Raw genomic sequence first — 22,510 nt, 5'->3', positions numbered from 1 at the left:
AACGAAATTCCCTTTATATCTATTTACATCGTATTCATTGCACTTGGAGCGATAATAGCAATTGTACATATAGGAAATTATGTCGAGGTTTAAGGAAATGTAATATATATATATATATATATATATATATATATATATATATATATATATATATATATATAACAATCACGGTAATGCTGTTATTAATAACTATTAAAAATCACGACAATGTTAAAACTAGACATGTAATTTCATTCTCCTAGTAACCAGAATCTATTTGATAAAATTAAACATAACTTTATTTCTATTGATACTTGTTATCGCAGCGGAAATAAATGTAGTACGGGTACAAAACTTAACATGATAAACGTTAGATGCATCCAATATCGTTCAGTTCTTTTAAACTTAAAATTGCATAAATTTAGGATGCTTTGAACAAATATCATTGTTAGTTTTAGCTGAATGCATTTATCGGATTGACAAATGCAAATGATTCATTTGCATTTTTCAAGCAAATCACAAGTCTCTTTAGACACGTCCACTTTAGATAAAACTTTAAATCATTATAATCTAGCCAAGTTACTTATATCTGAGTTATTATTACTTAAATAAAATTTTAACTTGTTATAAATTTAGTCTTTTCATCGTAATCCTACATGGTTCAACGTGATTAAGATTTGACAGTTACTACCGATATAGTAACACGTAATAGAGCTGGCATTGTATGTAAATCTGTAATGTATGAACAATCCTTGGATGAAGCAGCTCCATCAAAAAATAATACGACAATTCTTCCTATTATACAAGAAGCGTTGGTATCGGTTTTTTCCCGGGCCATGCCTCTTTGGCATACTTCTTCTTCTTCGGTTCCATCGCCCGCGGTTCCGTCGTACCCGGTATGTGTTCTTGCACGTGCGACACCTCCGCCTGTATCTGATTCGGCGTCATCTCCACTTCGGGCGCAGGGTTGGGTAGCGCGATGCCAAGCCGCGACGTCAGCGACGTAAGAGCCGTGGAAAACGGATTGATCGACGACATCGAGGACGGCGTAAACTGCTCGGGAGGTAGATCGTGATAAAGCTGCGGGGTGGTAGACGTGGGCTGCATGTGCTTCAGAGGATTGTGATCTTCTGACAATGATATGAGACCACCCTCCATTCGCATTCTCTGCAATAAAGGAGCACGCTCTTAATACTATAAATAATTTATAATTATTTAATACTGAGCTAAGCAGTTTTTTGTATCACGCCATTGCGTTTGTATGAACGTCACGCGTACCTTACTAGGAACAACTGTCGTTTGTACAAGATTACGAAATCTCCCAACCGACGGATCAACGTCTTCCGGATTGATTACTTCTTCATCGTCATTGAAAGTGATTCCCTTTTTCTTTCGCTTGCGCGTTGTTTTATGCATCTCATCGTCTGTTATGCCAAGCATAGAAATTCGTCGGTTGTGAGCTGTATTAAACTCCGTTAAATTCTGAAAGTTATAATCGATTGGGTACATTTAGTACAATATAAAATTTAAATGTTTTAAGTAAAGTGTTAACATATATTATCAGATGTATTTGATACATACGTCTAATTCTGTTTCTGTTTCTGGCAATCCCAGCAAACCACCGCCGTCCATATCCTCGGATAATTTCTCCAGTTCTTCGATGATAGGCCGGGCGCCAGTCTGAGGTCTTTCCCTTATTATGTAATACCGAGTAGATGCCCCAAAGTGAAATGTACTGTCGATTGGTAACTGAGTCGGCTTGTAAGCCTCCAAACGTAGATTTCCAATAAAAGTTCCATGTGCTGAAAAGTAATCGGAAGTTCTTCATCATACGTAAAATCTATCATATAATATAACTCTATAAAAGAATGTATTAAGCTTTCTATAAATGCAGCTATTAGTAAAATAATCTCTTTTTTCTTTAACACACTAACTTTACAATCTATTTAAAAAAAGAGAATCTTGACATTCAGCTTTCATTAAAAATGTTTCTTAAGAGATTGTACCTTAATAAGAATGCTTATTAGCATCAAAATTTAAATTTAAATCAATTATTGATATAAGTATGTGGATTTACTGTTTCAACTAGGAGCTGTGTTTCAAAGACCGAAAAAAAAATCGACGCATAGTTTACTGAGTTAGGAAAAAGTATATAAAATTTACAGACTATTATTATTATACTAAAAGTCAATCCAAACCATAAATAGTTTCTCTCTAATTGATTGTACATTATAACGGTTGTATTTCACTTATTAATTATACTTTAACATCGATATAAGTTTTAGTGCTTACTGCTTCCCAGATCAACCAGAAATGCCCGATTGAGGTGTTTGTGATAAACGAGAGCGGCATGAACACGTGAGCAGGACGCGTGATCGATGCAGAAATCGTTCAGCTGTTGATTGCGGCCGAACAGGTAGCACTTCTTCTCATCCACCATAAGTTTCTGTAAAGTAGATAATAGGTATTTATAGTGTGAAACACGTTCGTGCAGTTTACGCGAGTGGATAATGGAGTTTCGAGAGGGTGACTTGGGTGATGTATCACCCAAGTCACGGCTGACGTATCGCTTCTACCTGTATCAATTTATCGTTCTTCAGCACGTCCAGATGCAGCCCCACCGGTGGCTTGCCGGCCCTAAAAAAAAGATGTTATTAATTCGCACGCAAAGCGACGCCGAACGTCGTCGCGACGGCGACAAGCAGCTCGGGGGACGATTGCGTAAACAATAGACGGACCCGCGACCGGGCACTCGCGAACGAGGAGGACTCTGAGAACGTACCAGTTCGGGACCTCGTAGTGGTTGGCCATTGTCGTCCGCAACCTGTGCAACAATCCGCCTCGCTCCGCTATCCGAGCGCGAGCGAACGCGCGGGTAATAACGAGCGACTGCCGAAATGTACGAAGTACGGACGAAAACAAATCCCGTGTCAGCGGAACACCACACCGCACCACACCACCAACAACCTCGCAAGCCGCGCCGCGCGTCTGCGCGTTTCCTATGACCGCGAAATTTCAATCCCCGGCGAGAGCAGAAGACGCACGCTTCGAACCTGAGTTGCTGTACAATTATTGTCGAATAATGAAGAATATCGATCGAATAGCTGTTTTTCTCAGATAAATAGATAAATTTCTTCCGGCCGGTCTCGTAAGGCCGTTCGAACGCCAAGAAAAAATTCCCTAGCTCTTGGAGCAAAAGAAAGAGGTGGAAAAAGATTGTGAAAAGGTGGAGAAAGTGTAGCTGCACCATATAAATGTGTATCATACATACATGCGACCGGCAGGAATGCCTGGACATTTTGATATGCATATGACATATATGTATGTACATGTATTATATGTATATGTATTATGTCCAGGCATTCCTGCCGGTACTGCCGGTAGAGTGTACGTGGCGCATCAAATATTTTTGTGCTGAAGGAACGATTCAAGTAATTTGTTTTTTTTTTTTTTCTTTCTTGACTTTCTCAGTTTCTGCACCTCAGACGCCAATAAAATTAGAAAGAGATACTACGTTGTACTTTCTCCATTAAAAATGAAATAGATATAATAAAATAAACGTTTGGAGAGAGAAAAAAGAGATGACGCAAATTGGCAAAGAATTAATAAACGCCGTGGCGCCACGCAGAAACAAAAGTGCAGCAATCGCGGAGCAAGTGCAGCAGTCGCGCAGCAAGTGCAGCTGTCAGTGGCGGTACTGTCTCCTGTCACTCCTGTCAGTGGGCACTGGGCATTGGTGGGCATCAACGACGACAAACGACAACGACGATTGCGACGCGGACGGTACGTTTTTGATAGAACGGTTCTGTCCCAGAGGACTTCGTCGGAGTTCGATTCAGGATCCAGGACTCTCGTGTGGCAGTGGCACTCATCTTTTCCCTTCGTAAATCACATATTAGGCTGCGGAGCGATAGACGAGCGACACGGGGAGGAATCGCTTGCGCAGGTTAAACGCACGGCTGATGCGTTCGTCTGGGGCGAGTCGCGGCTGACGGATACGGAGAGATGTCGTTCAAAGTCGGGCAACGCGTCGAGGTCCCCGTGAAGGAGTGCCAAGGCATGATCGCCTACGTCGGCCACCCGGCGTTCGCGTCCGGCAAATGGATCGGCGTGATACTCGACGAGCCGAAGGGGAAAAACAACGGCAGCGTCAAGGGTCAGGTGTACTTCAAGGTGAACCGACAGAAAGACGTTGACTAATGTTTACAAGATTTGTGTCAAAAAACTGGAACCCTCCCCAGTTGGAGACACGGCGATAAGATTGAGCTTATCCCGAACCTTTAGAGAAAAAGATGTCCAATGTCCATTTCTATCGATATAGAGTAACTTTAATCTCGGTTTAAGTTACTTTTTATCTTTTTCCAGTTGTGAGAATTAGAATCGACGACCTCGATTACCTTAATCGGTGATTAATTCAACTAGCAGAATTGCTTGCGAAATTTCAAATTATATATGTTTGTCCACTTTTATAGATAAATTCGCGCATTTATTTCTGAGATTTTATAGCACATGTAAACTATATGCTAACTAAATGCACGCATTTATGATAAAAGTAAACTGAGAATACAGGCCTTAGAGTTTAGAGCAAATTTATGTGCACAATCAATGACGATTGCATTTAGTCTTCCAAGAAGGAGTTGATTCTAATTCTATTAGATAAGCGTACCAGAGAAGAATACATTACTCGTACATGATGTAAGATATGTAAGGCGAGTTTGATTTTTACTAAACAGTACAAAACCATGTACAATAGAAGAAAATTTTATGTCGGTTTCGCATTGTACGCAGTATTTCTCATGTGATTTGTAACGGCAAATCTACTTTTACTATATTTGAAACAGTTTAATTTTCTTGTTAGTATGGAAGAAGATATATTTTATGTTGTTTATTTCTACTGTTGCAGTGTGCAGAGAATCATGGCATGTTTGCGCGCCAGACGCAACTTATTCTGTTGGACGATTTTGGTAACAGGACTGAACCTGTCAGCCCATCGTCTGCAGGCAGCAATGCCACGACACCTGATGACAGCGCCGCTAGAGCCAGGAGTCGATTAAATAGGTGAGTTTAATGTTAAATTGTATTGAAAACATATGGCTAGATTTAAGATTCTTATGAAAAACGTACATAATTTTTCTGTTACAAATACAGTAATTATTAGTATATAATGCTATAAATAACCGATAGTCTTGCAATTGAATATAAATGCTGTAGATAGATCATTACAGTATTTTAAAATATTTAAAGTAATATATTATCATCTGAAATGGAAAATAGTAGAATTAAGCAGTAATTGAGCAGAATTTATCAAAAATAATTTATTCATTGTTGAACTGAGCTGAATGTAATTCATAAATTCAGAAGAAAGAATATTTGAAATAATTTATTTTCACAATTTGTATGCTAGCATCAGTATGCGTCGGAGGAACGAGCCTACAGCGTAAGTTTCTCATCTTGTAATAACGCCAAGGAAATACGAATGACAATCGTTATTATTTTCCTTTCTAAGAACTTCTGACATTTTATATAAATAAATGGATAGGCGAGTATATAATTAATAAGTTCTTAAAATGTATATGCTGCTCATAAAAGTGTACGGAGAAAAACATCTCCTGCGAATGTTACTCGCCAGCAAACTGACAAACTTTCTGGGTAAGATTACTGCAAGCAAAATCTTGGCGAACGGACGTGTCAGCAATGTGTATTTTTTTTTATCGCTACCGCTTATATAGACATTTTGAAAATTGCAATTATCTTCTAACTACTGGCTCTGTCGAAATGCCAACTGCATTGAACACCCACTCTGCAGCTTTAAAACACAAATAAGCTGCCAATATGCCTATTGTGGAGCTTTTACACATGCATACCTTATTTTTAGTTAATAAATAATTAGCGATCATTTCTGTTATGCTCATTATTGTGACACAAATGTTGTATTGCTAAATATTACATGCTATTAAATTTTGTTTATCAATTTAATTTAAGTTTGCATTTCTGTAAGATTATATTTTTATTTTAAACATATTTTGTACCAAAACTTTTTTTTTATGGACATTTATAATTGTGCGAATATTATTCTATATGATTTCCTACTGATTTCCTACTGATTTCATGCAATAATTTTTATTTCTAATTTTTTTCATTTTAATATAAATAATTTAAGTTCTTTCCATCGCGGTTGATTTGGCGAACAGCTTAGTAAATATGTGTAAAAAATATGTATATAAATTATTAAATATATCGTTAAATATTTTATCTTATATTTACAGTTCTCGATTATCCTTATCTGGAAGTAGAACATTATTAAGTGCCCCGAGTACAGAAAGCCTAACTGGATCATTGCACGAACGTAGAGACGGCGGCGAGTCATTAATCCCAGCACCAACTTCAACTTCAAAGCGTGCCTCATTCGTTGAGGTAAGATATATTGTGAATAAGCTGTGATAAAAAGTATTAAGCTGTAATATAAATTATTTTTATATCAATAGCATATAAACTTTTATATTTTTTATGTATCTTATATATATATTTTTTAATTGCTCGAAAAGTAAAAGCAAAAAATGTATCTATAAAGAACATTATTCAGAAGATTTAAGGCATGACATATATATGACGAATGGTATAATTCCTATGTGAACAAGTTGTCTACTATATTCTTATGATATAATTTCCATTCTCGTTTTTAACTAACAAAGAGGTGATCTAATATTTTGAAATCTATAGGTCTTTCAATTATTTGTATGTTTCTCTTATATTCATGTGCAAAAAAAATCCTATTCTGTGACTCGATAAATCAAATGTAATTATGCACGTATGCGTTTTCGTCTGACCGGAAAGTGTGCTTGAAACAAAAGTGAGGTAGAATTAATGGTGAAAATTAGAAGAAAAGAGAACAGACTGTAAATTTGTAAAAGCAAGTCGGAGGACTCCATTGGCACAGAATGATTCATATGGGAATGCACGTACGTGTTTCAGAAGTCCCCTAGCACGAGCTCGCCTCCCGGCAAAAAGCCAAAGGCCCAAGATGATCAGAATAATGTAATTAATACTCATTAATTGTAATATTTCAATTTTTTTAATACATCACCTCTCTAATATCTTGTTCTTTCTCATGCTAGCTGTTTGCCGATCATAAAGCATCGTAACACATAATTTTTGTAACCAAACAGCGTCCATTGCACCTTTAACGGATACGTCCTTAGTGGATTATCGACTTAATTTCATTTTACTCTTTGCATATCATTATTGTGTTTAACATCAGCTTCATTAACTGAGTTCTTTGGTGCTTTGATAGTTTACGATACACACAGTGGGAAGGGATATTCTGCATCGTTTCGTCTTACCTTTTACAGTTAGGAATTGAATTCCCCTTGCATTTGCGTTATAAGCTTAATAATACTAATATTCATCACAGACGAGTTTTACACTTTGAAGTGTAGCTTTGCCTGATCAATAACTTTCTCAGAGTTATATTTGTCAAGAGTTAATCTTTGTGGAGCGGGGATGCAAATGAACACAAGCGGGTCATTAGGACGTAATAGATGAGACAGTCTCGATGCTCTGACTTTAGCCATAGTCGATGCCACGACTTTAGCCTGTTTAAATGTATCACGTAACACACGATTCAACTCATCAACTGGATCTTCCTCTTTATAATCGTATAGTACTAATAGAATATTCGGTGTAGCTTGTTGGTGTTGTTATTGCAACTAATCTCTCATTAATCACCATGAAACAGACTAATTTTATCCGAATGTAAATACAGAAACAACGGCATTATCGTAACATCATATACGATTCTCACACATAGGAAATGTGGGGTGTTTTTTTCATTGCCGCATTTTGAGAATATAATTATGTTATCTTTGTTTGCGCCATCCATATACCGTTTAGTTATACCGTGTGTGTATATGCGTTTTAACCTGGCACAGGTACACAGGTCCAGAGGACTTTGAAGAAACTCTTTGGCGATATAATTCTTTCATTGCGATAATAAAAAGAACACCCAACGGCACAAAATGCAAATATATCTTACTTTTTCTCCCTTTTCTGTAATCCAGACAGGTTTTGTAGAAACGTTGAAACCGCAATTCGTACCCGGTCAGGTGATGGCGGGTTCAGCAGCAGCTGCGAACTTGGTGGAAGAAAAATTGTCGCACTTGCAACTTATGCAAGAAAATGATAATTTGAAATCTCAGGTAAATTTCCCTTTTAGGTTTTTCTACCGCGAGAATTTTTTTTTCTGTTCTCTTATAGTTCAAAATTACATATCCTTATTTATCCTTGTTAAAATTATAATGTGCATACATAATATTATAGGTGCGTGATCTTACCGAGAAAGTAGAAACGCTGCGTGTAAAACGAATGCAAGACAAGGAAAGGATGAAAGATTTCGAGAAAACAAAACTTCAAGTTGAACAGCTTCTTGAATTTAAGGCCAAAGTCATGGAAAGTCAAGTGAGTATTATATGTAATAGGAGGCATGTTAAAAAGTCGATTAAATATCGAAAATTCCAAGATCTTCATTGAATGAGTTTACTCTTAATTTTTGAAAGTAAGTCATTTAATTTCTACTTTTGCTTACTTTGTATTATCAAAGGCAAGCCTTCAAAGAGAACTTCAACGAGCTCGGCAAGAAGCTAGAGAAGCTCACGCGGCGAGAGAACAGTATCAGGAAGAAATGTCTGATCTGTCTGAGACAGTTGAAATGGCTACATTAGATAAAGAAATGGCGGAAGAGAAGGCCGAAACTCTTCAGATCGAGCTGGACCAACTCAAGGAAAAATTGGAGGAACAAACATTGGATCTAGAGATATTACGCACAGAAATGTCTGAGCGGGTATAATATTTCATTTAATTTTTATAAAGTTTCTATATCTTTCTTATAGATTTGACACGTTTAAATGAAATTATTATTTTCGCAAATAAGGCAGCCGGTGGTGGAGCGACTACGGGAGCTTCAAGCTACGAGGTAAAACAATTGGAACAGCAAAATAATAGGTTGCGCGATACGCTCGTCAAAATGCGCGACTTATCCGCGCACGAGAAACACGAGTTTCAAAAACTGCAAAAGGATATGGATCAGAAAAAATCTGAAATTTTGGAATTGGGTCGTACGAAAGAGAAGTTGTCGGCACGGGTCGAAGAAATGGAACATCAGATAGCGGATCTACAGGAACAGGTATATATGTTTGTACAATTTGCAACAACGTCATAGTTGCATACATATTGTATTTTAACGTTTCTTTTGCAGGTCGATGCAGCATTAGGAGCCGAAGAAATGGTCGAGATGCTAGGCGAGAGGAAAATGGCATTGGAAGAAAAAGTGGCTGAACTGGAAGAGGCTGTTGCAGATTTGGAGGCTTTGCAAGTACATAGTTCTTGTACTTTGTATTACAAAAGATATATAATCTACAGCAAATACATAATGACAAATAATGTACTATTAATCTGTTCAGGATATGTCGGATCAACTGGCCGAATCATCTAAAGAGCTAGAACTGGAACTTCGTGAAGAATTGGATCTCGCACTTGGGGCAGCGCGCGATGCCCAACGACACCGGGACGCCGCGCTGGAGACGCTGGCAGATCGCGAATTAACCATCACAAAGTTCCGCGAACTCACGCATCAGTTACAGGAACAATGTTTGCAGTTGCAGCAACGAGTTCAGTCGACAGAGTCTACCAAGACTAACGTTCGAGGTAGGAGAGGAAATGGTGGTGCATACGAAACTTTATTAACCAAGTTATCTTTTTTTTTTTATGAATTCTTATGTCATTTACGATTTAGGTGCGGACCAACAACTTGCGGAGATATTAGACTTCCAGAAAACGTTTGCTGAGACCCGAGCGCAAACCAAGGCGGTCGACCTCGAGCTGCGTCGTTTAGACGCCGAGGAGGCACGAAATCATGTGTGCTACTTGCTGTCCTTCATGCCTCCCGTATTTTTGACTCGCGGCGGAGATCATGATGCGATATTGACTCTCTTATTGATACCGAGAATGACGCAAAAAACGGAGATATTGATTTCGCAAGTTCGGGAAAAGTACAGATCGATCGAAAAGATAGACAGGTAATGATAATTCGATTTTTCACCACGCAAGCTTCATTTAGATTTCTCGTACAATATTTAATTTTTTTTATTTTTATTACAGGACTTCTGTAGTGAGAGGTCACTCGGTAGCACAGTATTCGTTCAGATCTCGTCTGTGCTCGCATATGTACGCCTTACAAACCACCCTGGGGTGCTTCGAGTCGGCTTTAAACTCGTGCAACACGGAGATGTTACTTAAAGCGGGAGCGGCTTATCCGGAAATGGCGGCGCAGGAAAAATCCCTGGACTCGTTGATTGAACTGGCTAAGAGAGATCAGTTGGACGAGAATTTGCCGATGGACGCGATTGAGAAGTGTTGCGGATACTTCGCCACGATGTTCTCCGTGCTCTTCGGTGAAAGTACGGCTGTCAATCAGGCGCGCTTGATTGTGAATGGCACGAGAACTTTGGGCAATACGTGCGATGCCATAGCTACCGATGCCGCGGCGATCAAAGTATTGATACAAGGAGAGAGTGGTGATATAGGTGCATAATATTTGGTTAATTAAACTTGACCTGCATAGATGTGTTATTGTAACGCATTCTTATTGTTAAAGGTAAGCTTTGTCAACACGTCGAAACGACGTGCGAGGTGATCCAGCAGCATTTGAAATCGGCTAGAAGGCGAGTACCGCGTGATCACGCTGGTCCAGCATTTTCCGTAGGCGCCAATTTAGGATTAGATAAAGATTCCAACGAACAATTTTCGACATGCTATCAGCACGGCGTGAAGATTATGAAGACACTTCAGTATCTATTGAAGAGTGCCTTACAGGCTATTACCGAAAATGGCGGTAGGTATTTTGGATAGACTCTCTCGGAAAATTAATTTTTATAATATTTTTACAAATAAATTCTTCAGATTTAGACACAGGGCTAGCGGCCGATAAGTTGAAGGAAATGGCTGCAACGTCCAGCGAGAGAGTATACGATACAGAAGACTTGGGCCCTGTGACCACTGTCAAGACTAGTTTAGCGGTGATACAACAACTGGCGGCAAATCTAGCGCAGAAGATGGCCGAGTGCGAGAATGAATTAGCTATAAGCGGACAGACACAAAGTCAGCAATTATCTATGGAGCATGAGCAAATGACGCCAATTGTGGCTAGAGCAAGTGCTGTGAGGAAGGAGTCGGAAGAAACAAAAATACTCAGCAGGTGCGTACATTTCCGTCGGCTGGTTATGTAATTACCATTAGAAGACTCTTTGAGATAATCCTTTGACATTTTTACATTAGAAAACTCGAAGCGAGGGATAGTGATATACGCGAGGCGAGATTAGCTTTGCGGGAGAAGCAGGAAGAATTGTCCGAGATGACACTGCGGAAGGAATTGGCCGAGAAGCGTTTTGCGACGCAGCAGCATGAACACGAAATGAATGTCGATAAATTAAAGAGAAAATTAGAAGAGGCGCAAAATCAACTAAAACGCAAGGTATCTTTCTTTTCACTATTGTATATCGGTAATGTTATCTGTATATTTGTTCACCAATTTCTTTATATTTTCAACACTGATGATAGGAAAAGGAATTCGAAGAAACAATGGACCATCTTCAAACCGATATCGACAGCCTAGAAACAGAGAAAGGACAATTGAAGGAAAAGTTGAAGTCAATTGGCAAAAAGACGATATCTGTGTCTGGCGCGGACAGCATGACAGGAAGCACTTCGATAACGAGCACTTTAGACAACAAATATTACGTACAAGAGATAAACGCCCTCAAGCAAGCCTTGAATAATGAGCATCAGCAAAAGAAGAAGATAATGTGCGCTGTCTTGCGTCAAAAGTTAGATAGTTTGGAGCCGTTGCCATCGCCGACGAATCTTAAATCTCTGGATACGAAAATTCAAGAATTACGAAAGAAGACTACTGATCTCGTCAAGGTAATCAATTACTAATTGATAATCATTATCAATTATTATTACATTCAAATATTTTTCTACATGAGTACGCTTATTCATATTTTAGGATGTCGAGAAGACTCTGGTATATCCAACAGTTCCCGATTTGAGGCGGAAAATGCCCGAAACATCATATCATTATTTACTGGAACGGCAAAGAAACATCATGCAACTGAAGGAACGAGTTGACGAGCTAGTGGTAAGTATAGATAAAAGATAGATAAGCAACAGTATAAATCGATACAATATCGATTACTGGATGCCCAAAATATATTGTATATTTCTTCAGGCTCAGGTACGTCGTGAGGCTATTAAACGTACGCCGGGTGGACGAGCGGAAGCGAATTTCGCTGTGTATCCGAATCGCGAGATGGCGGCGGCAATGCAGGAACGCAAATTACTTGCTGCCGAAATAAAGATCCCTTATAACGGCCCAGAACAATCATTCTCCGTTAATGTAGGACCGCAAGACCTTAGGAAAATTCACACTCTGATGTACTATTAAGAGTCCGCGTTGTTTTATTTTTTATTATTTATTTCGTGACAAGGTAATGTGATCATAGAATCCTCAAACTATACTGTGCAAGAGAGACTATCTTTTTCTAATAATTTTTTCACGGTAGCAATATCTTGTACTACGTTGCCGTACCCTGTCGTGCTCCATGAAAATGAAGCGAGCTAATTGTTACGAATAAAGCCCTTCACACATAAAATGCCGTAAGGACGTAAAACGTAAGCGTAAGAAAATCCACCAATCAGAGTCGACTATTCCCCTCTTTAAGAGGGAAGAAGAGGGGAATAGTCGACTCTGATTAGTGGATTTCCTTACGATTTACGTCTTACGTCTTCCGTCGATTTGTGTGTCCGGGGCTTAACGCGGCATTAACTTAGGCTTTTATACAGAGAATTTATGTCGTATCCTTGTATCGATGTAAGAAAAAAGGTACAGGGCAGATCTAGTAATTCGTAATTTGCACTTGTGCATGTTTATTTATTTCCGATGGGCTACAGTGCGATGACCGGCGCATCGCAGCTGGGAGGCTCTTTTTCAGTGTTCATTACGTTTATAAATGACGCAATGTTATTTAATATTAACAATACGGAAGAAAAATCATGTGCCTCACGGTTTTTCTGTATTATATATATATATATATATATATATATATATATGCCTTTAAGAATTGTCAAATATATGGTCTAAAAATATTTACATAAATGTTTTGTATGTACACCCTAAACGGTGATGGTATCACAATAATAGAAAGTGGTGTGGTCTTGCAGAACAAGTACTTCACATACCTTGACCAAACATCATATACACTTTCACTGTTGCTATATGTATATTATAGGCAACAGCCGATCTCGGTAAATATCATCAGCAAGATTAACATTTAATGAAACAGAAACTTATAGTACAATATTCCAGATTTTTTATTTGTAGAGATAAAAGGAGCAGTAAACCGTTGATGTATTTCCTCAAATATTTATGAAATAAGGTATGCCTTAATTACTGTCACAATTTTATTATACATACAGACATGTGTATGTGCATATGTATATACATACGTTTCGCGATATATCTCATGCACATGTGTTGTATATACACACACATACACACAGCGGATAGTACTTAAGTGCATATATCGTTAGTTATTTTATTAACTTACTCGCTCATTCATTCTCACATGTTGATGCGCACTTTTACACTTTCATTTATCCCCTTCATAATAATAATAATAATAATAATAATAATTAACCACGCATTCAATCGAGGATGGTTATTGGTTATAATTCTTTTTTATATTCTCAAAGGTGTGTCCGCCAGGCAGCGTAATCCGCTTCTTCGGATATAATAAGCTTTAAGATTTCAGTTGAATTCATCATTGCAATCGTACTTAAAGCTGACCGGACGACTGGTAGTACCTTCCACGACGAGGACGTGTGACACACGCTAATATTATTCGTATTCGTTAAAGGTGTATGATCGTAACGTTCTTTTGGAAACTAATGCTCGCAGAATATGAAGGTGAAGAGTTTAGCAGCTAGAATGAATAATACAACTAAAATCTTAAACAATATGAATAGAAACGATAGTTCTTTAGCAATTGCCGATATCAAATAAGTATTCTGACTGTTCGAGGCGACTTCTCTCGGTATGTACGTGTGTATGCATGTACGAAGAACGTTGGTCGATGAAGTATGAAGTCCCTTAAATGTGTATACAAAATATCAAACTTAATCTTGAAGCAACAGCACGTGAAATAGCTACTGCACAGTCTCAGCTATTAAAAACTATATACGGAAGAATTATCCAGCCTAGAGCCTCAGTTACAGGAATACTTTCCGCACGAGATAACTTTTTTTTTTCACATTATCTAGATGAAAGTAAGCTTGTAACCACTTTCCACTATTTCAAAATTTCTTCTTCTCCTTCAACGACTGTTTAACTTCTGCGATTTATAATAAACATATTCACAGACAGAAAGAGAGTAAATCGAGGGATATTTCTACAATAGAATCGTTAGTCGTTTGTTCGTTTCTCGATAGAGTACTCGTTACTCAATACAGTACGGTACATACTTAAAAGTTAGATTGTTGCCTTAATATTAAGGTATCTTTAATATTACTTTAACTTGTCAATATTATATCGGAGAGAGACGTAATCGTTCATTTATTAAAAAAAAAAAAAAAGATTATTTCAGTCAAACGTATCAAAAGTATGTGCAATGGTAGTACCTTTGATACTATTGACATACTCTATCCTCGATAAGAAAAATATTAACACTTTCTCAACATTCCACACACGTTAGTGGATGCCGATCACGCCATATATTGAAGACAAAACAAAATTTCGGAAGCAGAATGTCAGTTTGCCACGGTAGTACTCATACTCTCACAAAACACTCATATATTTTGCATATATCTCTTTTCTGTTTGTAGAATAGATATAAAATTTTACACCACACGCTTCGCAGATTAACGCGAGCATCCAAGAATGGTCAGAACGTCCTCTCTTTCTCTCCATGAAAGTTGCACAATTTCGTAAATTAAATCACCCATTATATTCACAAGCCTGATAATATATATACGCCCTTAATCTTCCTCAGGGGGCAACAGAATCTTTATTTTCAATAATTACCAACGGTAAATTAAATACGTAATAACAAAATAAGAACAAGCCACTTTCTGGCTGGCTGGTCTCTCACTCGGATTTCAAAGTCCAAAAAGTTCAATCAGCCGAAACTCTAAGTTGCCAGTGTTACATCTCATCCACATGTAGTTCAGTAAATATGTGATACAATCATGTTTCCCTATGTCACATATGAGCAAATGCTGCACATTTGTAGTTACATTACATCACTCTCCTCTTTGTGTGAAATTAGAGTGTTGACTGATATGACTCTTTGAATGATAACTTCTGTAAGAAATTCGGTACCTCGTTTGAAACACTTTAGTGATCGCGATCAAGATTGTTGCTACAATGAGGAGTTATAGTCTTAGCGCGCTCCTGGAACAAATAAAATCGATTTTGAAATTATAAAAATTATATTTTTTTTAAATTCTGCTATAGATAATATGTTTGTGATTCGCGCAAATGGAGCTTTCTCTTTGCTTTTATGTTACTCCATTTGTTTCTCGCATCATATGACGGTGAAATGTGTAAACAAAATCAAGTGTTACTTGTTTTTATACAATTTTGCATCATATGCAAGGAACATTATCGATATCGATTTAAAATTCAGTAGAAGACATTGAAGTGTAAGTTCGCCAATTAAATTAATGATGAATGGAAAGATAATAAATACATTAGTAAACACAAGTATCAAGTTTAGTGTACAGAACTAAAAAAAAATATATATATATATATATGTATATATATATACACATATATATATATACATATACATAACAAATTTGGATATATTGTTTCAAATCGTTCAACAGTATTCTCAAAAAACAAACTCAGAATCTATAAGAATCATGACTATTAAGATGCTTCAGATGTAAAAGCTATTAAATAGTAATAAAGATAGAAACGTTAAACAATATATGAGAGAAATAATGTGAAAATCTCCATAAATATAAGAGATATTTCCTCCGTAAATATCGTTAAAAAATTTTAATGTAAGAGAAAAAATTTTGGCATAGGTCTATATATTCAATAGCATGGGATAGATTTAATCGTTAAACGAATGTTAATTAGCGTATAAGCATACTTATATTTCCATTAGTGTTTCAGTCATTATTATTAGTAAATAGTAAAGAAAATATTTTCTCCGAAAAAGTTTTTTGCTGTGCCGATTTTCTCATCGAGGAAGAAGGAAAAAGCATTTAATAAGCCCCAGAGTTATTGCTTCTTGGAAGAATGATTTGTGCCAAGCGAAATGTTGAGTTTTGTGGAGGACTCCAACCATCTTTTAAGGTTGAAATTGGCTGTTAAAAAATGATAATTTATATAAACAATATAACCAAAAAACATAAATTTTGAGTTAACGACAGTGATACAGAACACTAATTTGTCAAGTTTCAACAATTTAAAGTTTAAAGGATAACCCCACGATGATTGTTACGACTGAATATGAAATGATGACGTGATATACGTGAATCCCTAAAGGAATCTATAGACTATACGTTGACATGCTGCGAAAAATTAATTCGAGAAATTTTGATTGCACCTGATTGAGCGTTGGCCTGAGTAGGTGCTTGACCTTGACCTTGTCCTTGCCCCTGAGCACCTTGAGCACCTTGAGAGAGACCTGGTCCAGCTGTTGATACTCCACCGCTAATGTTATTACTTGCTGCCTTTTGCTTTAACATCGTCCAATCAAATGTATAATCATATTGGTGGTTCAATGTACGGAAAAGTATGCGGAAAAGTTGACGTAAATACATGTAGTCCGGGCTTTCTTCAAAGCGTAGACCTCGCGTATAATTTAAATACATTGCAAATTCGGCAGGAAATCCCTGAAAAAAATGGTAATTTTTATGTTACGGATGTACATAATACAGGTTTACATAACACAGTATAATAATACAGATAATGAAAATAAAGGAAAAGTTCTTTAGCGCCTTACCTTGCATAAGACTTCTACTGGCGTGGACATTTTTTTCTCACTAATTTTCTCATACTTCTGCTTCTTCGTCGCAGCTTTGAGACCTTGCCAAGGTAACGATCCTCGATTAAAGTACATAAGAACGTAGCCGAGTGATTCCATGTCGTCGCGACGACTCTGTTCAATTCCAAGATGCGCATTGATAGAAGCATACCTCGCCGTACCCGTTAGATTTTTATCTTCGCGATATATTATATGCAGTCTCGTGCGACTATCCCTATACTTTTTAGCCAATCCAAAATCGATGAGAAACAGCTGAAACGGTTATTCCAATAATTTATTAATGACGCACGGTTCATTTCTGATGTATCATTGGAGGAATGGACTAGATTGAAATGCGTACCTTATTACAATGTCGCCCAATCCCCATTAAAAAATTGTCTGGCTTTATATCTCTGTGGATAAAGTGTTTGCAATGGACATACTCAATCCTACCAATCATCTGGTCTGCCAGCATTAAGACCGTCTTAATTGTAAACCTTCTTGAACAGAAAGTAAAAAGGTCCTCCAAAGATGGTCCAAGAAGATCCATGACAAGAACGTTATATTCACGTTCTTGGCCATACCTAAAGAGAGGAAAATTCCTGTCAGTTGACTGCCTCCGGCTCACAGCAACTTTTAATCTCTCAGCTAATACGAATCCCATAATTATTTATTATACATTCCTTTTATTATTACATAGATACAACTGAATACAATGCCAAAAAATATAAAGAACTAAACGTGATAATTACCAACGTATGTGTGGTATTCCTATACCACCATGTAATATTTTATACAGCTTCGATTCATATAGAAGCTGCGGATGCCGAGCACGCATGTTCTCCAACTTAACTGCAACTTCCTGAAATGTAAACATATGTTACATGTTATCGAACTGCCCTGCAAAGTTTTATTCAACACAAAGATCGTAAACAAAATTCAAATAAATGGAATGATATAATAATGTTATGGTTTCTTTCTTCTTGTGCTATTCTAATTTTCCTTTGTTTCTTAAGTACTGTATATTTGCGTTAAAAGAATAACAATAGATAGAAATCCAGTCTTGAAAATACTAGAAAAATAGAAGAATAAGTCCCTCTTGATAACAATGAGAGCTAATGTACTAGGTTTATATCAATTCTCATTTAATATCATTTTTATCTAAATCTCAAGTTCCATTTCTTATTCATCGTTATTCACACGCACAGCCATGGTATCCTAACAGGATATATCATTATCCTCATATATTGGTTTTTTGTTATACGTTATACCGTGAGAGAAAAGTATCATCATATATAGATCATAGGTAAATGTCGCTTAAGATAAAACGTGCAACATACAACAGTACCATCAAAGGAAGCGGATTTGCAAAACAAACGGAACGAAGACTTAAATCGCCCTGTCATTGTTTACTGTATTCTTGATAGTCAATGCGATTTTCCTTATCTGCAAGGGAAAACTGTAACCAGCTAGAAAGCCAAAATTAGTTGCCCGGACTCCGACCGTCTGTTATTCGATTTCGTTCCAACGAGAGAGCCAGTAAGAAACGCCTGTGCTTTCGATAATTCAAATAAATCATTAAACATGCGCGCACTCGAAATTCCGATAATCGTCGCTGTTGCGACAAGCGTCAGCTTATATTTATCGCAAACCGCGTCCCGACGTACATACGCACGTACGTACGTACGTCACTCGCGAGCTCGCCGCGGAGTAATCGTCGACGGCGGGCGAGCTCGCGACGTCACGGTCGCGTCCCCAAACCGTCGGCCAGAGAAGGTGAAGGATCCTTCTGCCTCGCGTAGCTATCGACATGTCGCGGCGCCCGTCTCGTCTCGCATGGTCCGATCACTCCGATGTCTCTGGATCTCGTCGACCGAGGATCGGTACGAAGGAAGGGAAAACGCGATCGAGCACTAAACGAGACGAAACGAAGCGAGAAACGGGAAACGCGAACACAGAGGGAACCGAGCTGACTGGCTGGCTGGCCAGTCCAGCAGTAGGTCGTGCAGGTCGGCCTCGAAAGAGACACCTGGGATGGCCTTACCTCGCCATTGGAGATGTTGATGCCGAGGTAAATGTCGCCGAAGGAGCCCGAACCGATCTTCCTCATCAACCTGTACTTGCCACCCACGATAAACTCACTCTTCGCTATTGACATCGCCAACGACGCCATGTCACTGCTCGCCTCCGTATGCCTTCTCTCTCACCTCCACTCGCCGTACGGCTCTTCCCTTTGCGCTGCCTTTAACGCGGGGACCTCTACACGGCGGTGTAAGTTTTGCACCTGCTCGCCGTCTCTCTCCCTCTACCGCCGTCTTTCGCTCGCTCCACCGCTCTCCCGCGATATATATATATATATATGTATATATCTCCTCCTCTCGGGCTGGCTCCCTTTCTTTCTCTCGCGCGCGTGCGAAGGTCGAGCCGAATCGAGGGATCGAGGGTAAGCGACGGCCGGTGGCGTATGGGGCTTCGCGGGCCGGATTTTGGGCGAGTCAGGGTCGCCGGGGGGCCGCGATGCGATCGTCGTAACGTGTCCACGAGCGGGCTGTTCACTGGCAACGGCACGACAAGCCCCGTCGACAGCGCGCCGACATTTTCCCTCTCGGCGTGTGGGCACGAAGAGCAGCGACTGACGATTCCCGGAAGCGATGCGTCACCGAACGACGGCCAACGACGGCGCGGAAGACGCGACGGGGGACGCGGAGGGGGCAGGGGGACAGCTGCACTGCCGCTCAATCGAGTCACTCCACCGGCGCGACGCCGCGCGTCGCCCGATATGTTCGCGCCGTGACGTTTCGCGCGCGAGATCCGCGATAATTCGGCGTGACTTCTTTCGTGCGCGATCAGCCTCGAGCCGCGAACGCCCACGAACCTGAGCCGCGTGAAGTCGCTCGCTTGACGCCGCCGGTATCACGGCGCTCAGGCCCGTAGCGCGGCGGCGAGCGCCGCGGGCGCCACGAGCGTCAAACGTATCGCCGAGGGTGGCCGAAGTAAGAACCCTGGCATAGGTCTTCTGCTGAACTCTTGCACGGTTCAGCCTTCCTCTTTTTCTTTTCACGTATAAGAGAAAAAGAGAAAAGATAAATTGTGCGAGAAGTTCAGCTAAAAAGAATAAATCCAAGGTTTTATCTTTGCCAATTTCATACGTATGTATGTACGCATACAATTGTAATGCATTAAACAACAAAAATTAACATAGATTTTACGACGCTTTTTTATTTGTTTTTTCTTCTTACCATATTATGCGACTGTTGGATCATTCCGTAATATCTTTAATATTCATGAAAGCTCCTCGAGAAACGAATCGGCAGATCGACGACTTGTATAGCTCACATCGAAACCGATGCGGAATTTCAAACGAGATGGGATCTAAATAATTTACGTGTTTCTAATAGATTATAGTTATAATTCGGCGAATATCTGGAACGATATGTGGGTCAAGGGTGTCGCTTCCTCCTAGCTACGATACTGATGTACCGGAACCTCGTGCTACTTGTCCACATCTTTATACGCTATTGTTCAGGTACGTTCAAAAGCCTTTGCCGTCGTCATCAGCACGGGATCTGTTTTCTATTGCTGCATTTGCTGTACTAGTTCAGAGTTTATCTTTTTTACTCCACATTGGAAGGAAAAACTCTGAACTAGTGATGCAACCAGTTCAGCAATAGAAAACAGGCCGATAGAAATAAGGGGTCGGAACCGGTGGGTGAAGCGGTGAAGCCGCCTCAGGACGGGGGAACGATGGTCACGTGGTACTATTGGTGCGGCATTGGCGATTGGCTGAGTTTGGTATCTTTATTTTGGTCAAATAAAAAGGTGTCTTTTCATGCTGACGCTCGACGCTCATCATTTTCAGCGGCAAGAAGGTCGCATGACCATAATTGACGCCGGTGTCAATTGAAATTCATGAAAAGGAAAACAGCGTCAAAATTTCGGCGTCTTCGCGCTGCTTTGGCTTTGACGCTTGAAGTTGGAAAAATCTAAAGGTGAAATTTCATGGGCAGTGAAAAGCAGCAGCAGATCGTACTGATTGGCTGCAAAATAGAGAAGTTCTCGAGTTTCTAGAACTTCTATTTTGTAGCCAATCAGTCGCATATAGTGGGAACGCACCCTTAAAGCAACGTCAACTACGTCAAGCATTAACAGGTGCGATTTCATTGACGCTAGAAACCAGCGGCAGCGTCAAAAAAATGTAGTGGGTGAAGAAGTTCAGACCGTCTCAACTTTTTAGCGTACCGCAAAATTCAACAGAACTTCTTCCCCCACTACATTTTCTTGACGCTGCCGCTGGTTTCTAGCGTCAATGAAATCGCACGTGATTTCATTGACGCTAGAAACCAGCGGCAGCGTCAAGAAAATGGGGGAAGAAGTTTCGTTGAATTTTGCGGTACGCTAAAAAGTTGAGACGGTCTGAACTTCTTCCCCCACTACATTTTCTTGACGCTGCCGCTGGTTTCTAGCGTCAATGAAATCGCACCTTTTTTCACTCTTTAAGGCCTCCGCACAATGGAAAATATAAGGAATAAGTAACATATATTAGCGATTAGGACTAAAGAATCAAGAATAAAGTTTGAATGCACGATGAAAAATACAGGCAACAGAAACAGGGAATAAACACAGGCAATAGATTTTTAATCTATCGGAAACCGTACGTGTATTAATGTTATACCAACTTTATTCCTCTGATTTCTTATTTCTAATCGCTAATATCTGTTCCTTGTTCCTTGTTCCTTATGTGTGCGTGCGTGCGTGCGTGCGTGCGTGCGTGCGAGCGAGCGTGCGAGCGTGCGTGCGTGCGTGCGTGCGTGCGTGCGTGCGTGCGTGCGTGCGTGCGTGCGTGTGTGTGTGTGTGTGTGTGTGTGTGTGTGTGTGTGTGTGTGTGTGTGTGTGCGCGCATGTGATGACGTATAAAAAGTATAATATTAATAAAACTTGCCCGTTATACCATTAATCGGGTTTTATAACATGAGTAGTTAATTGCGTAAAATGTCGTATAAACGCTCGTTAAATCTGGTTTTATATAGCACCAGTTGATATAAAAAACGTATAAACATAATAGTCTACACAGATTATTAAAGCAGGTTCTGCAGGTTTAATTAAGAATTAACATGAATGCAGACGACTCTTATTCAAAACAATTTTTAATTTCATTATTTTTAGAATTATGTTTAATATATTTATATAAACAGACACTTGACATACAGGACAGTCACTTTCGCCAGGACACGAGTGACCCGACGTTACCCGCGAAGGGATAATATACATTTAATATACATATAATTATTGCGAAATTATCAGCATGAACATTATTCAGTTTATTTATCTTATCTCTATAATGTTTTAAACATAATTCTAAAAATAATGAGATTATAAATTGTTTTAAATAAGAGTCGCCTTCATTCATATTAATTATTAATTAAACTTGCAGAACCTGCTTTAAT

At 39.1% G+C, this 22,510-nt stretch overlaps 3 protein-coding genes across 6 annotated transcripts; 1 reads left to right on the top strand and 2 right to left on the bottom strand.

Moving 5' to 3' along the window:
- Positions 1 to 731: 731 nt before the first annotated feature.
- Positions 732 to 2,962, bottom strand: Nipp1 (nuclear inhibitor of protein phosphatase 1). Its single transcript, XM_071798001.1, has 6 exons — positions 2,762 to 2,962; positions 2,556 to 2,616; positions 2,272 to 2,425; positions 1,561 to 1,781; positions 1,258 to 1,461; positions 732 to 1,146 (listed from the first exon to the last, which is right to left on the bottom strand). The coding sequence occupies exons 1-6, from the start codon at positions 2,788 to 2,790 to the stop codon at positions 778 to 780; spliced, it is 1,038 nt and encodes a 345-aa protein (XP_071654102.1). The 5' UTR covers positions 2,791 to 2,962; the 3' UTR covers positions 732 to 777.
- Positions 2,963 to 3,697: 735 nt separating this feature from the next.
- On the top strand, positions 3,698 to 13,176 carry Dctn1-p150 (dynactin subunit 1). Of its 2 annotated transcripts, XM_071771562.1 has the most exons (20): positions 3,698 to 4,152; positions 4,883 to 5,037; positions 5,384 to 5,416; positions 5,569 to 5,628; positions 6,246 to 6,393; positions 6,952 to 7,014; positions 8,037 to 8,174; positions 8,296 to 8,433; positions 8,576 to 8,815; positions 8,906 to 9,157; positions 9,230 to 9,346; positions 9,435 to 9,678; positions 9,767 to 10,049; positions 10,132 to 10,556; positions 10,628 to 10,864; positions 10,933 to 11,227; positions 11,308 to 11,503; positions 11,590 to 11,952; positions 12,038 to 12,169; positions 12,260 to 13,176. In XM_071771562.1, exons 1-20 carry the CDS (start codon positions 3,985 to 3,987, stop codon positions 12,473 to 12,475), a joined length of 3,903 nt encoding a protein of 1,300 aa, XP_071627663.1. In that variant the 5' UTR covers positions 3,698 to 3,984; the 3' UTR covers positions 12,476 to 13,176. The 2 variants fall into 2 exon arrangements, with proteins under 2 accessions (XP_071627663.1, XP_071627664.1); XM_071771563.1 differs by lacking the exon at positions 6,952 to 7,014.
- Positions 13,177 to 14,627: 1,451 nt separating this feature from the next.
- On the bottom strand, positions 14,628 to 19,907 carry LOC139808999 (casein kinase I). Of its 3 annotated transcripts, none has more exons than XM_071771567.1 (6): positions 19,111 to 19,886; positions 17,819 to 17,928; positions 17,428 to 17,650; positions 17,046 to 17,339; positions 16,647 to 16,935; positions 14,628 to 15,478 (listed from the first exon to the last, which is right to left on the bottom strand). In XM_071771567.1, the coding sequence occupies exons 1-6, from the start codon at positions 19,237 to 19,239 to the stop codon at positions 15,468 to 15,470; spliced, it is 1,056 nt and encodes a 351-aa protein (XP_071627668.1). In that variant the 5' UTR covers positions 19,240 to 19,886; the 3' UTR covers positions 14,628 to 15,467. The 3 variants fall into 3 exon arrangements, with proteins under 3 accessions (XP_071627668.1, XP_071627669.1, XP_071627670.1); XM_071771568.1 differs by lacking the exon at positions 19,111 to 19,886 and adding an exon at positions 18,415 to 19,064; XM_071771569.1 differs by lacking the exon at positions 14,628 to 15,478 and adding an exon at positions 16,063 to 16,404 and having other exon boundaries at positions 19,111 to 19,907.
- Between the last annotated feature and the right edge of the window lie 2,603 nt (positions 19,908 to 22,510).

Source organism: Temnothorax longispinosus, chromosome 2 (genome assembly GCF_030848805.1).
Source record: "Temnothorax longispinosus isolate EJ_2023e chromosome 2, Tlon_JGU_v1, whole genome shotgun sequence".
NCBI lineage: Eukaryota > Metazoa > Arthropoda > Insecta > Hymenoptera > Formicidae > Temnothorax > Temnothorax longispinosus.
Note: the sequence above shows the minus strand (reverse complement) of the source record. Positions and strands in the feature narration are given on the sequence as shown.

Excerpts from the sequence above, each read along its gene's own strand:
- Nipp1 (XM_071798001.1), bottom strand. The coding sequence starts at position 2,790 with ATGGCCAACCACTACGAGGTCCCGAACTG. Across the intron at positions 1,782-2,271 it reads TCTGGTTGATCTGGGAAGCA|CACATGGAACTTTTATTGGA; the intron begins GTAAGCACTAAA and ends ATTACTTTTCAG. Across the intron at positions 1,462-1,560 it reads AAACAGAAACAGAATTAGAC|AATTTAACGGAGTTTAATAC; the intron begins GTATGTATCAAA and ends TATAACTTTCAG.
- Dctn1-p150 (XM_071771562.1), top strand. The coding sequence starts at position 3,985 with ATGTCGTTCAAAGTCGGGCAACGCGTCGAGGTCCCCGTGAAGGAGTGC. Across the intron at positions 7,015-8,036 it reads CCCAAGATGATCAGAATAAT|ACAGGTTTTGTAGAAACGTT; the intron begins GTAATTAATACT and ends TCTGTAATCCAG. Across the intron at positions 8,175-8,295 it reads ATGATAATTTGAAATCTCAG|GTGCGTGATCTTACCGAGAA; the intron begins GTAAATTTCCCT and ends ATAATATTATAG.
- LOC139808999 (XM_071771569.1), bottom strand. The coding sequence starts at position 19,239 with ATGGCGTCGTTGGCGATGTCAATAGCGAAGAGTGAGTTTATCGTGGGT. Across the intron at positions 17,340-17,427 it reads TTGGGCGACATTGTAATAAG|CTGTTTCTCATCGATTTTGG; the intron begins GTACGCATTTCA and ends TAACCGTTTCAG. Across the intron at positions 16,405-16,646 it reads TCAGGCCAACGCTCAATCAG|CCAATTTCAACCTTAAAAGA; the intron begins GTGCAATCAAAA and ends ATTTTTTAACAG.